Below are 14617 nucleotides of genomic sequence, written 5' to 3' on the forward strand. Positions count from 1 at the left end.
CAACTGCATTGCAGTGCACTGAACAGGGGAGAAAAACTGTTACAGGAAGATTTATGTTTTAGAGGGATGCAGAAAAGACTGTGTCAGTTGGGAGCCAGAGAGAACAGGGATCCCTCTCTCTACTTGGTTGGGGCTTGTTTGCACAGTAGCAGCTGGAGGATGCCCAGGGCTGGTAAGAAGGGACAAGCCCTGAGGCTCAAGCACTTTTCAAAGTAGCTTCATATATTCTACTGTTCTTTTGGCCAAAGCAAGTCACCTGTTCGGTCCCAGAAGAGGGTGGAAAATAATGACTTCTTGATGGAAGGAGAGGCAATGCCACAAGGCAGACAGGAGAATGTCTGTCTCCTGTCTATAGGAACAGGAAGGGGGGGAGCTTCTGGCTATTTTTGAAGCCCCCTACGCAGGGCTAGGGGCTAAAGAAAACAGAAAGCACTAGATGCTTGGGGGTTGGGCTAGATAGAGCAGAAATGCATGCATCTACGTCCGGGAACACATTAAATATCATGATCTTAAAATCTGATCTGCTTACTCTAATTAACCCAGAAATCATGCAGATCATTTCGGACAAGTGTTTAACCCAGCTCTCAGAACCCGGGTGTCTAGAAAAACAGAGACTTTGTCTTTCGGTGGCTCTTTCCGTCTCTGAGACATTTCAAAAATAAAAGTGAACGCTGCGTTTACGCAGTTGGAAGCACTCCTGGTTTCTTATCAGCCTGTGGCAGCAGGGGCACTCAGAGCAAACCCCCGTTCTGGTCCTCCCACTACCGACCATGTACAGCCTCCTGCATCACAGGCACGTCTGGGCTTGACACGCTTTTCGGAGACCTTAGAAACATTTTTTTTTTAAAGTCATGAGAAAACTTTTAACTCACAATTGCAGAAGATACTGAAAAATCGAGATGCAGATACATCATTAAAATAATTTGAAAGCAATTTCTAGATCTTCTTACTTCCTTCGAGTTCTCAATTAGAGATGCCCCCAAATCGCGGGGCCGGCATCACTTAAGCGACCTCTCTGTGGTCAAATGAATCCCGAGGTAAAATGATACATGTCCAGCGAAAATAGAAAAAAAGACACTGGGCGTCCAGCGGGGATGAAGGACCGTGTTCGGTCCGCTAGGAGGTCCCCAATATGAGCGTCTGCCGCGCGCCTCCCGGGGGCCACCGCACGCGCTCCGCAAGGGCCGCGCGCTCGGGGCTGTGCACGCTTTCCGGGCCGGAGACGCCGTGGTCGGAGCCACGGAGCCGGGTCCTTCGGGGCCTGTGACCCGCTCTGGCCGAGCGCCAGTTCCGCGGGAGACCTGCTGGCCCGCGGGCCGCGCCGGGCCACGAAGATCCCCTCCTGCCGGGAGCAACTGCACCGAGACTGTGGCCGGCCGCCCCGTTACCCTTCAAAGAGGAAGAACCCGCTCCGGCCGCCCCACCGCGGTCGCGTCCCTAAGCGGCTGGGCACTGGGACCCGGCAGCCCGGCTCCGGCCTCCACGTCCCGGGGGCGTGGCCCTACCGCCCCCGCCTCCAGTAGACCACGCCCCTCGGCGGCTCCCGTTGGTAAGGTGCCGCGGCGCGCTCCTCTGACGCGAAGCGCCTTCCTCTGACGTCAGGCCCCGCCCCGGCCCCGCCCCGCGCCCGCCCTCCGCAGCCGGAGCGGCTTCGCCTGAGGCGGCGGCTGAGGCGGCGGCGGGGACGGGGGCTGCGGTCGCCGACCCTGGCACGGCGGTCCGCTGTCTGTGTGCTTCCGCCCCGGAGCGGCGGGCGATGGTGCGGCGGAGCGCGCGGACGCGGGCAGCGCGGCGGCGGGCATGAGGGAGGATGGACGGGCAGGACGAGGTGTCGGCGCGGGAGCAGCACTTCCACAGCCAAGTGCGGGAGTCCACGGTGAGCCGGCCCGCGCCCCGCGCCCGCGCCCGCGCCCGCGCCCCGCCCCCGCGCCCGCGCCCCGCCCCCGCGCCCGCGCCCCGACCCCGCGCCCCGCCCCCCGCAGCCGAGCTGCCAGCCGCCCCCCCGTGCCCTGCGCCCCCCGCCCCGCCGCCCCCATCTCCCGGGGCCCGCCACGCCCCCCGCCCCGCGCCCGGTGTCCCCCGACCCCTGCCCCGCGCCCCTCCCCCGCGCCCCTCCCCCTCGCGGACGCTCCGGTGGGCGCAGACCCGCGCGGCCGCCGGGCGCTCTTCCCGTCGCGGGGGGCGGACGCCGGCCCGGCGGACCCGCGAGCGTGCGGTGCCCCCTGGGCCCGGGAGCCGCGCGTGCGCAGCCCGCCTCCGCCCCGCCGCCGTGGGCTCAGGACCCTGCGGGCTGGGCCGCGCCCGCCGTGCTCGGGGGCCGCTCCGGGAGCCGTCGCGCCGGGGCTGCCTGTTCCGACCCGCGCTCGGCCTCGGGCACGCGTGTGTGTCCCCGTGGCCGCGCGGGGCCCGTGTTACGTGCGTGTGCGCGTGCGCGCGTGCGCGTCCCCTCGGCGGACCGGCGGCCCCGCGCTCGGCCCCGCGCTCGGCCCCGCGCCGGGAGCCGGGGAAGACGCGGTGCTGCGCGGTGCGCGCGGCTCTCGGCCTCGGGGACTGGGGACCGCGCGGCCGGGCCCTGCCTCGCAGCCGAGCGCATCCGCGAGCGGCGGCCGGCGACGGCGGCGCGGGGCCCGGGCTTGGGGCCGGTCCCGAGCGCTCTGGCGCCCGCGCGGCCGCGGCTCGGTGCGCCCCTGGGCCGGCTGGGCGCGTGCCGCGCTGGTGATGCCGCCGCCGCGGGCAGCGCGTCCTCGTGCTTCGGACTCGGTCTCGCTCGGGACACTGCGCGCTTCCGGGACGGTGAGCGGGTTGGGCCCGCGTCCTGTGTGCGTGGCCGTCGCCGCGCTCTCGTGAAGCGGCCGCACGTCCGTCCCGTGGGCCCTTCGTCCGGACTCGCGGGTGCGCTCCGCCTCCGAGGGCGGCGCGGGGCTGCGGGGCTGCAGATGCTCCCGGTGCGGGGCGCTTTCGCGCGCGGCGACGCGTGTCCGGAGGACAGGGCCGGGTCGCCGATCGCGTCGGCAGACGGCTTGATGGCCAGGCTGGCCCCGCGCTGCCCACCCGGAGGACCGCTCGGGCCCCTCTAAAGGCCTCCCCGACTCACTGTTCCCGATCCCACCGGCAGTTCTTCGGGACTTCGCGGCTTGGGGATGTTTTGACGTAGGAGTCTGTCTTCCTCCGCCACCGCATGTCCAGGCCCTTCGGCACCGTTTACGGCCTCGGTCCTGGCGTGGGCAGCTCCGATTGTGGGGTTGATGTGGGGTCCACGCTGCTCCGTTGGTCTGTTTGCGCTTTGCCTTACTTCTCAGTCCGTCACGCGGTCGGTCCCGGGACGGAGAAGGGGACTCGCGTCGTGGCAGCCGCGAGCGCATTCCCTTTGCTGCTCTGGGCTCAGCCGAGTCGGGGTGCGCCTCGTGAAGCGCCCGAGTTCGGCCGCCGTCCCCCCAGCGTCCCGCGAACGCGCCCTCCGCGAGCCGAAGGCAGCGTCCGCAGAAGCTGTGCGCGCGCGAACGCGCCCGGGGGTCCAGTGTTGGGCTCTCGGATGGCCCAGGCGGAGTAGGGCTGCTTGGGTTTTCTCTCCGACGGTAGCCGGTACTTTCACTCAGCGGGATTTGGGGTTTGCCCTGGAACGCTAGAAGTCCTGCCTTCCTTTCCTGATCAATTCACGTAGCAAGTGAGTCGCATTTCCAAGTGTCCAGTTCATGGGCATGAAGGGCGTCCCAGGCCTTGCGGCCTCTCTGGACCCCGCTGTCGCTCCGCACCGAAGCTGCCCCGAGTCCTTTCTCCTGGCGGCCCCACTCCGGTCTCCGCGTCCGACCCACGCAGGTATCCCGCAGAGGCGCGATCCCAGGGTTTGTCCGTTCAGGTCAGGCTCGTGCGCTCAGCACAAGACTTGCAGGATTCGTGCGTCTCGCAGCATGTGTCCGAAGTTTGTCCTTTTAGCACGAGGTGACATTCGCTGGGTCATCCATCGTCCGTCCCGGCCGGGCGCTTGAGTCCTGGCCGTGGGGCCAGTGCCGCCGTGAACACGGCTGTGCGAACACCTCTTCCCGACCTTTCTTGCGGTGCTGAGATAGATGCCCGCCCAGAGGGGCAATCGCTGGGACCATGTAGAAAGACTCTGTTCAAGTTTCTGGGAGCCGCCATGCAGGTTTCTGGAGGGGCTGTTTCCCAGCCGCACGGGCAGGGCTCGGTTCCGGCTTCTCCACCGACACGACACGTGTGGTTTCCTATTGTTTTAAAGACAATAGTTATTCTAATGGGTGGGCACTGGTTTTTATTTGCATTTCCCTGATGATGAGTGATGTTGAGCACTATTTGATGTGCTTCCTGGCCGTTTACATTTGTCTGTCTTTGGAGAATTAATTATCTGTTTGAGTCCTTTGCCTGTTTTGAATTGGGTGGTTTTGTTGTTGACTTTCGGGAGTTCTTTATATATTCCCTTATTAAATGTCAGATTTGCAAATATTTTCTCCCATTCTGTGTGTTTCCTTTTTACTCTATTGATAATGTTCTTTGATGTACAAAAGTTGTTAATTTTAATGAAGTTCATTTACGCATTTTTTTCTTTTTTTTTGCCTGTGCTTTCAGTGTTATATTCAAGAGATCATCACCATGGGGCACCTGGGTGGCTCAGTCGGTTAAGTGACTGCCTTTGACTCTGGTCATGATCCCAGGGTTCTGGGATCGAGCCCTGCATCAGGCTCCCTGCTCGGTGGGGAGTCTGCTGCTCCCTCTCCCTCTGCCTGCCTCTCTGCCTTTTTGCACTCTCCATCTGTCAAATAAATTAAAAAAAAATCCTCACCAAATTCAATTTCATGAAAATGTCTTCCTATGTTTTCTTCTTAGAGTTTTAGAGTTTTAATTCTTTTTTTTTTTTTAAAGATTTTATTTATTTGTCAGAGAGAGTGAACAAGAGCGAGCACAGGCAGACAGAGTGGAAGGCAGAGTCAGACGGAGAAGCAGGCTCCCTGCGGAGCAAGGAGCCCGACATGGGACTCGATCCCAGGACGCTGGGACCATGACCTGAGCCGAAGGCAGCTGCCCAACCAACTGAGCCACCCAGGCGTCCCTAGAGTTTTAATTCTTAACGTTTGGGGTCTTTTATCCATTTTGGGTTAATTTTTGGGTATTCTCTGGTGTTTAACTTATAAATACTCATGTAATAATTCTGTTTTGTTTTAAGTATTATGAATATTTCTGAATTCTCTTGTCATTTAGTTCAGTGATTATGTAGCTAAAATCTGTTAACCAGGTGGTAATGATTTTTTTCTTTCCTTCTTTTGCTGGCTCTTTTTCCTTTTTCTTTTGAACTTAAGATTCACAGAATTGGATAAATTATAATCCTGGGTTCATACACAAATTTTTCATTGTTTGATGTGTGACCTGCTTTTGATTAACCTATTTTTAAATAGTATGCAACCCACAAAATACTACCCAGGATACCAAAACATTGACTTGAGCTTATTAAATACCCAGCAGGAGAAGTGAAATGTGGACTGTAATTTATATGTTCTTATTCTTTATACCTTCCATAGCTGCACAGGATCACTTGTCTTTTGGTCCATCTATTTTTTTTTTTAAGGAGGCTCCACACCTAGTGTGGAGCCCAGCAGGGGGCTTGAGCTCAGAACCCTGAGATCAAAGCCGGAGTTGAGATCAAGAGCTGGTTGCTTAACTGACTGAGCCACCCAGGCACCCCTGCACTCTATTCTTTGAGTGCATTTACTTAGATGGTATCTTCCAAGTGGTTTTCTTAATGTTGATGCCACTTTCACCGATAACAGCTATTATTTTAAAATGGTCACAGATCAATAACAGTACATAACCGTATTTATTTGGGGTACATAACAGTACCCCCAGAAATCCTCGTAATACCTTCACTAAATTAATAATAAATTATAATTATGATAAATTAATAATAAATCATATTTATTGAGTGCTTACCAGGTATCTCATTTGAGTCCCATAACAAGCACATGAAGTAGGTATTTCGCAGCATGTAGCCAAGGTGGCATAGTTAGCATGTGATGGAGCGAGAGTTTGAATCCGGGCAGGCTGATTTCATAGCCTGTACTATATTTATAGTCCTATAAAATTTAAACCTCCACTGTAACAGGGTTATGTGGGATCCAGCTAGGTTGATTACATAAAATGCTTGTTGTAAGGCTAATGAAAGGACCAGGGAGAACCTATGAACCTAGCTGGCCGGGAATTTTGGGGTCTAGCTGCACAATTTAAATTCTTCCTTATTCTGGTTGTAGCATTTTTGGGAACAGTTCTGGGGTTCACTAGAACTTTTACAACAGTGGAGATTTTAGGACCCCTAATTTACATGGTTTCCTTTTGGCCAAATAGAGTGGGGATACAATGGAGATGCCAGGAGTCATCTTCTCTCTACTTCTTCCGTAGGTGGGTTTACCTGCCTTTTTCTACCAGGGTCTTGCCTTCATCTCCATGGCTCACTCCATCTACTGCAGATAAAAACTTTAGCCCTTCCCTCTTGAGAATAGAGGTTGAGCAGAAGATGGGAGCCAATGATCAATCTTGTATCTAATTTTGAAATGCAGTGTCTGGAGGTCTGTAGTCTTTTCTGAGCTTTGTCACTGTTCTCCAGCCAAAGACCATAGGAATATACTTGTAGTTGGACAAGTTAGGCTGATTGCATGTTGCAGTAAGGGGAAATGCATACCACCGGGAACTGTGGGGTGTTTCAATAAGAAAACAGTTGAAAGGAGCTTTTAAAAATAGGATTTGGGCTTGTGTTGGGTGATTTGGAAAGAATTTAAGGACACGGGGCTTTGATCTGTATTGGATGCTGTTAGGAAGCAGAGATAATTTTATGATTGAGTATCTTAATCTGATACAGAAGGAAAGAAAATTGGGTGGGTTGAAGCTGAAACTAATTGGAAAAGAAGCAAGTCATTCATATAAGTCATGGTGGGGAGATAATTTGGTCATTAAAAAAAAAAAAGATTTAATTTATTTATTTGTGACCCTGAAGTGCTCCTGAAAGCTGTTTATTTTCAAGAGGAGAATCATCAAGACCTAGCTGTGAGGGGCGCCTGGGTGGCTCAGTGGGTTGAGCCTCTGCCTTTGGCTCAGGTCACGGTCTCGGGGTCCTGGGATCAAGCCCTGCGTCGGGCTCTCTGCATGGCGGGGAGCCTGTTTCCTCCCTCTATCTCTGCCTGCCTCTCTGCCTACTTGTGGTCTCTGTCTGTCAAATAAATAAATAAAATCTTAAAAAAAAAAAAAAAGACCTAGCTGTGAGTGCCTTACTCTGAGCTGCTAGTGTTTGTAGTGACAGCAAAGCCTAGCTTGGTAGCAGCAGACCAGCTTCCAGATGTCAGGGGCTGCTTTTCTCTTTCTCAGTGTGGTCCATAAAGTCTTACTTGGTATAGTATGGTATAGAATGGTGTAGTAGAGGCAAATCCAGTAGCTGAATATATTGATTTTATAACATAGATGAGTAAAAAGGAATGGAATAGCGGTATAGAGGATTCTCTGTATCTGATTTTGCTCAACTGGGTTAAATGAACTTCCCCCGGTAGGTGGTACAGTAGCCCACAAAGATGTTCATGTGGTAATCTCTGGAGCCGTGTATGTTATCATACATGGCAGAAGGGACTTTGCAGATGTGATTAAGTTAAGGGAGAGATTGTCCTAGATTATCTGGGTGAGTGCAGTGTAATCACAAGCGTCCCTACAAGAGGGAGGTGGGAGAGTCAGAGTCCGAGAAAGAGATGTGACAATGAGCAAGCGGTAGTGTGAAGCACCTTGAAGATAAGTTAAGGGACGTGAAGAGCCTCCAGAAGCTGGAAAATGCAAGGGAATGGATTCTCCCAAGAGTCCGTAGAAGGAACTAGTCTTGCTGACATCTTGGTTTTAGCCCAGTGATACCCATGTTAGATCTGTGACCTTTAGAACTGTGAGGTAGTAAATTCGTGTTAAGCACTGAGTTGTGGTAATCGGTTACAGCAGCCACTCAGAATCCTTCATCAGGAAGGAGGCTTTGACCTGCATTGCTCTCCCTGTGACTCTGCCTCACTTCTCTCCAGTTTTGTACTGGGGGTTGAAGGAGCCTGAGGCATTTCTAATTGCATGTAAGATTTTTTTCTTTCTTTTTATTCTTTCTGTCTAAGGTAATAGTTGGAAGTACATTTCCTGAGAGGCATAGACATTTCAAAGAATGCCATATCATTTCAGCACAATTTCTCGTGTTAGTTTTCCTTTTGTTTCCAAGCTAATTTATATAGTAGGATAGACTATATATTCTCTGAGAGCTCTATGCTTTTGTTTTATTCTGCACGGTATTTGTAAAAGGTAATTATAGATATTTACTCATGATGATAAGGTTTTGAAGATTACATATAAATATAGTAGTATAGGTTAATTTTCTGAAAACCTTGGTGGTAAGATAATTCAAAGAACATAAGGCATTAAAAGAAAACACACGAGGCGATAAGTTCAGAATTTATCTTTGAAACCCTTGTAAATGTCTTAATACTTAAGATGAGATGATTCAGAAAGGACACACAATCAAGACAATAAATTCTAACTTTATGTATCTCTTGTGTGTTAGAATTTTCAGAATCCCCTTCCCTAGAATTTCAGTGGGATCCTTGTGATGCATTTTGGATTGTTTTGAAATAATATGCATTAGGAGAAGTATTTCCTTTTCTCTCTTTTTCCATCCAGATGGCTCTCTGATATATGGCTCAGAGTTGTTGACTCCTGGGACCACTCCTCACTCTCATTCCACGGGCCCAGAAGAACTTGTGTGCTGGAGGTGGGAGATGGTTTGGGTGCCTTTTCCTGGTCGCTGGGTGTAGAACCCTAGCTCTGCCTGCGACGACTCTACGTCAGAGCACTTATCTTTTATGTTCCTGTTTTCCTTCTGTCCCACAAATGGTGGTGGGGTACCTTCTGCAGCTCAGATATGCCTTCCCCAGGTGACATTGTAGAAACCATTTCTCTGTCTTCCCACTTTACTGGTCTTTCTATTGCTGACCCATCTCCACCAGGAGTGACTTGAAATTTGGGGGTGCCAGAATTTTTTGTTTTTTAAAAAGCTTTGTAGCATTAAATTTGCATGAACTTCAAATTGTGTGAGGGGAACTTGAAGTTGGAGAGGGAATATAATATCATTTGCTTTTCTTTGTTGCTGTTTTTGTGGCAGGACTTGTGATAAAACTTGTGTTTCATTTGTGTAGGCCGTAGATTCTCTAGATAGAATTGTTAAAGTATTCTGATATTTAATTATATCAGTTTTTCACATACCTTCTTCGGGGCTTAGGCATCAGGAACATTCCACATACCTTTTACTAAATTAATTTTATTTTTAGGGAGAGAGGGAGAGAGTGTGTGTGGGGGAAGGGCAGAGGCAGAGGGAGAGAAAGAGTCTTAAGCAGGCTCCCGGCACAGAGCCTGATACAGGACTCGATCTCATGACCCTGAGAGCATGACCTGAGACAAGACCAAGAGTCAGATGCTTAACTGAGCCACTTAGGTGCCCCGCCACGTACTCTTTAATGTGCATTTTTTGGCCTTTAGAAGTCATTCACCTGACATTAATTTTCCTCAAATCTATGTATCTTTCAAAGAACACCATAACTAAATACGGAATTTGACAAAAAGTTGACCAACTAGGACTGCAAGCAGGGTTGTTTCACTAGCATACTAATTCATGATTCTGTAGTGATCTTTGGGATTGATGTATGAGTTTGTTGATATTGCATATTTGAATATCAAATGTATTATTGAGGCCTATACTGTTGTTATTCATAGTGTAATATTTTCCTTCAAAACCCCAAATTTTAACTATTTTATTGAGAGCCTGAGCTTTTCCTTATTGCACAGCAGTGCTGAAAGCTGAACAAGGAGGTACATTTGTTGGGTTTGGATTGGGGCAGTGTAGGTTCCAGTCATATCTTCACTATTTACTAGCTGTGTGACATTGGGAAAGTTCCGTAGTCTCTTTGGAACCTTAATTTTCCTGTCTATGAAAATAAGGTAAGCACCTTATTATCTTTGGTACAGTTGTAAATTGGACTGTTTTCTTAATCTCTTTGCTGTTTCATCATTAGTGTATAGAAATAATGCAGTATTAGTTTTTGAGACTGATGTGCTGCCTACTGCACTAAGGAGGTAGGTGCAGTATTTATTTACTTAAAATGAACATGTGATGTACTATTAGCCCCAGGGCTACAGGTCTGTGAATCGCCAGGTTTACACACTTCACAGCACTCACCATCACACACACCCTCCCCAGTGTCCATAACCCAACCACCCTCTCCCTACCCCCTCCCCCTGGCAACCCTCAGTTTGTTTTGTGAGATTACGAGTCTCTTATTGTTTGTCTCCCTCACAATCCCATCTTGTTTCATTTATTCTTTTCCTACCCCCCAAACCCCCCACGTTGCCTCTCAACTTTCTCATATCAGGGAGATCATATGATAATTGTCATTCTCTGATTGACTTACGTTCCTCAGCATGATACGCTCTAGTTCCATCCACATCATCGCAAATGGCAAGATTTCATTTCTTTTGATGGCTGCATAGTATTCCATTGTGTGTGTGTGTGTGTGTGTGTGTGTGTGTACTACATTTTCTTTATCCATTCATCTGTCAGTGGACATCTAGGATCTTTCCATAATTCTGCTATTGTGGACATTGCAGGTGCAGTAGAGTTTTAAATGCGAATATAGGGATCTTGAACCCATGTGCAATCACTGAAATTATGCAATTTATATTTAGCAGTACATGTTTATTTATATATTTTGTTCTCACCAGAACAGTGGAAATGCTGCACAAAAACTCAACTGTTTTTTAAAAAATTTTATTGAGATGTGATTCACATATCATATAATTCACCCAGTTCGGTGGCTTTTAGTATATTTAAGAGTTGTGTAGCCATCATCACAATCTAATTCTAGAATATTTTTATTTATCTCCAGGGGGAACCCAATGCACATTAGCAGTCATTCCCCATTTCCCTCTGAATTCTCTTCCCTCCAGTCCTTGGCAATAGCTAATCTACTTTCTGTATGGATTGGCCCATTCTGGGTATTTCATGTAAAGTGAATCATGCAATGTGTGTTTTTTTGGTGTGTCTAGCTTCATTCCGTTAGCATGATGTTTTTGGGCTTCATCCGCATTGTAGCATGCATCAATACTTCATTCTTTTTTGTGGCCAGATAATATTTCATTGTATGGATGTGCCACATTATGTTTATTCATTCTTTAGTTGATGGACCTTTAGGTTTTTTTCCCACTTTTTGGCTCTTACGAAAAATGCTGCTGTGAACATTGATGTACAAGTTTTTGCTGTGGATGTATGTCTTCATTTTTCTTGCATGGAATTGCTGCGTTGTTTGATACCTCTGTGTTTAATATTTTGAGGAACTGTCAAACTGTTTTCCAAAGTTGGAGCACCATTTCAGTTTTTCTGCATCGTCTTTAACACTTGTTATTAACTGCCATTTTAATTTTTTAAAAATATTTTATTTATTTATTTGTCATAGAGAGGGAGAGAGCACAAGCAGGTGGAGTGGCAGACAGAGGGAGAGGGAGGCAGAGGGAGAGGGAGAAGAAGTAGGCTCCCGCTGAGCAGAGAGCCCAACATGGGGTTTGATTCCAGGATCCTGGGATCAGGCATGACCTGAGCCGAAGGCAGACACTTAATTGATTGAGCCACCCAGGCACCCCTTGTTTTTGTTTTTTTTTTTTTTTTTTTTTAAGATTTTATTTATTTATTTGACAGAGAGACCGAGGGGACTACAAGCAGGGGGAGTGGGAGAGGAAGAAGCAGTCTTCCCACTGAGCAGGGATCCCGGGATCCTGGGATAATAACCTGAGCCCAAGGCAGATTCTTAACAACTTAGCCACCCAGGCGAGCCCCCCTTGATTTTTAATTACAGTCATATGGTGAGTGTGAAGTGTTATCTCATTGTGTATGTGTGTGTTTTAAAGCTTTATTTAAATAATCTCTACACCCCACATGGGGCTTGAACTCAGAACCCCAAGATCAAAAGTTGCTCTCTCTTCTGACTGAGACAGCCACACACCCCTCATTGTGGTCTTGATTTGCATTTCCCTAATGACTAATGATGTTGAACATCTTCACATCTGTTTATTGGTCATTTGTGTATCTTCTTTGGCAGAATGTTTGTTCAGCTTTGTCCTTTTTCAAATTGGGTTCTTTTTTCTTCTTATTTTTGAGTTGTAAGAAATCCTCATATAGGGTGCCTGGGTGGCTCAGTGGGTTAAGCTGCTGCCTTCGGCTCAGGTCATGATCTCAGGGTCCTGGGATCGAGTCCCACATCGGGCTCTCTACTCAGCAGGGAGCCTGCTTCCCTCTGTCTCTCTCTCTGCCTGCCTCTCCATCTACTTGTGATCTCTCTCTGTCAAATAAATAAAAAATCTTAAAAAAAAAAAAGAAATCCTCATATATTTTGGACATCATGCCCTTATCAAACATAGGACTTGCGTATATTTTCTTCTATTCTGTGGGTCATCTTTTCACTTTCTTGATTGCACAACAAAAGTTTTTAATCTTGTTCAAATACAATTCACCTATAAAATTTTTTTATCACTTTTGTATTTAAGTCATATTTTAGAAAGCCTTGCCTAACCAAAGGTCATAAAGACTCTTATACTTTTTTCCAAGAATATTACAATTTTAGCTGTCACATTTATATGTGTGATTCACTTTGAGTTAATTCTTGTGTATGATAAAGAAAGGGGCGTATCTGTTTTGGTGATCTGTCTCTTTAGATCACTAGCTCACTTTTTAATTTTTTTTTTTTTTTTTTGAGTTTTAAGAGTTCTTTCTGTATTTTGGGTTCAACTCCTTGAACTGGCTATGTGTTTTATACAAATTTCCACCAGCCTGTGGCTTGTCTTATCTTAACCAGTGTCTTTCACAGGGCAGAAGTTGTTAATTATAATCCTGCCCAATTTATTATTATTTTTTGAATAAACTATGCTTTTCAGGTTGTATCTAAAAAGTTATTGTCAAACCCAGGATCACCTGCATTTCTTGCAGTTTCATGTTTTACATTTAAGACTGATCTATTTTGAGTTAATTTTCGTGAAAGTTATAGGGTCTATGTCTAGATTAATTTTCTTTATATATATATTTTAAATAAATTCAGTTAGCAAACATATATAGTAGATCATAGTTTTAGATGTAATTTTCAATAGTTCATCAGTTATGTATAACACAGTGCTCGTCACATCACATGCCTTCCTTAATGCCCGTCACCCAGTCACCCCATCCCCCCACTCCCCTCCCCTCCTGCAACCCTGTTTGTTTCCTATAGTTAAGAGTCTCTCATAGTTTTTCTCCTTCTCTGATGACTTCTCATTCAGTTTTCCCTCCTTTCCCTATGATCCTTGGTGCTGTTTCTTATATTCCACGTATGAATAAAACCATATGACAATTGACTTTCTCTGATTGATTGATTTCTCTCAGTATAATACCCTCCAGTTCCATCCATGTAGATGTAAATGTTAAGTATTCATCCTAATGGCTAATATTCCTTTGTATGTATATGTATATTATCTATCTATATATCTCACATTTTCTTTATCCCTTCATCTGTCTTGGACATCTCTGCTCTTTCCATAGTTTGGCTATTATGGACATTGCTCCTATAAACACTGGGGTGCAGGTGCCCCTTCGGATCATTACATTTGTATCTTTAGGGTAAATGCCCAGTAGTGCAATTGCTGGGTCGTAGGGTAGCTCTGTTTGCAGCTTTTTGAAGAGTCTCTACATTTTTCCAAAGTGGCTGCACCTGCTGGCATTTCTGCCAACACAGTAGGAGCCTTTCCCTTTCTCTGCATTCTTAACAGCATTTGTTGTTTCCTGACTTGTTAATTTTAGCGATTTTGACTGGTGTGTGGTGGTATCTCATTGTGGTTTTGATTTGTATGTCCTGAGTGTATATGCTGAGTGATTTGGAACATCTTTTCATGTGTCTGTTGGCCATTTCAATGTCGTCTTTGCAGAAATGTCTGTTCATGTCTTCTGCCCATTTCTTGATTGGATTATTTGTTCTCTGGCTGTTGAGTGTGGTAAGTTCTTTATAGATTTTGGATACTAGTCTTTTATCTGATAAATGTCGTTTGCAAATATCTTCTCCCATTCTGTTGGTTTTTTGGTTTTGTCGACTCTTTCCTTTGCTGTGCAAAAGCCTTTTAAGCCTGATGAAGTCCCAATAGTTCATTTTTGCCTTTGTTTCCCTTGCCTTTGAAGACATGTCCAGCAAGAATTTGCTGCAGCTGAGGTCGGAGAGGTTGCTGCCTGTGTTCTCCTCTAGGATTTTGATGGATCCCTGTCTCCCAGTTAGGTCTTTTATCCATTTGAGTCTATTTTTGTGTATGGTTTAAAGAAATGGTACAGTTTCATTCTTCTGCAGTGGCTATGAAATTTCCTCAACACCATTAACTGAAGAGCCTTTGGATATTCTTTCCTACTTTGTCAAAGATTAGTTGACCATAGAGTTGAAGATTCTTTTCTGGGTTCTTTATTCTGTTCCATTGATCTGTGTGTCTGTTTTGTGCCAGTACCATACTGTCTTGATGATTACAGCTTTGTAATAGAGCTTGAAGTCTAGAATTG

The 14617-nt window shown here is 47.5% G+C and overlaps 1 protein-coding gene across 6 annotated transcripts in view; it reads left to right on the forward strand.

Annotated features, from left to right (window-relative positions):
- Nucleotides 1–1603: 1603 nt before the first annotated feature.
- The window catches only part of LMBR1 (limb development membrane protein 1), a 163685-nt gene continuing 150671 nt past the window's right edge, over nt 1604–14617 (forward strand). For 4 of the 6 annotated variants that reach the window (XM_045086285.1, XM_045086288.1, XM_045086286.1 and 1 more), the window contains exon 1: nt 1605–1876. In XM_045086285.1, the coding sequence (XP_044942220.1) occupies nt 1811–1876 (66 nt within the window). In that variant the 5' untranslated portion in view covers nt 1605–1810. Of the gene's footprint in view, nt 1877–14617 lie in introns of all 6 variants that reach the window. The other 2 variants (XM_045086287.1, XM_045086292.1) reach the window with 2 other exon arrangements.

Source organism: Mustela putorius, unplaced genomic scaffold (assembly GCF_011764305.1).
Source record: "Mustela putorius furo isolate JIRA1106 unplaced genomic scaffold, ASM1176430v1.1 tig00000929_pilon_pilon_pilon, whole genome shotgun sequence".
Classification (NCBI taxonomy): domain Eukaryota; kingdom Metazoa; phylum Chordata; class Mammalia; order Carnivora; family Mustelidae; genus Mustela; species Mustela putorius.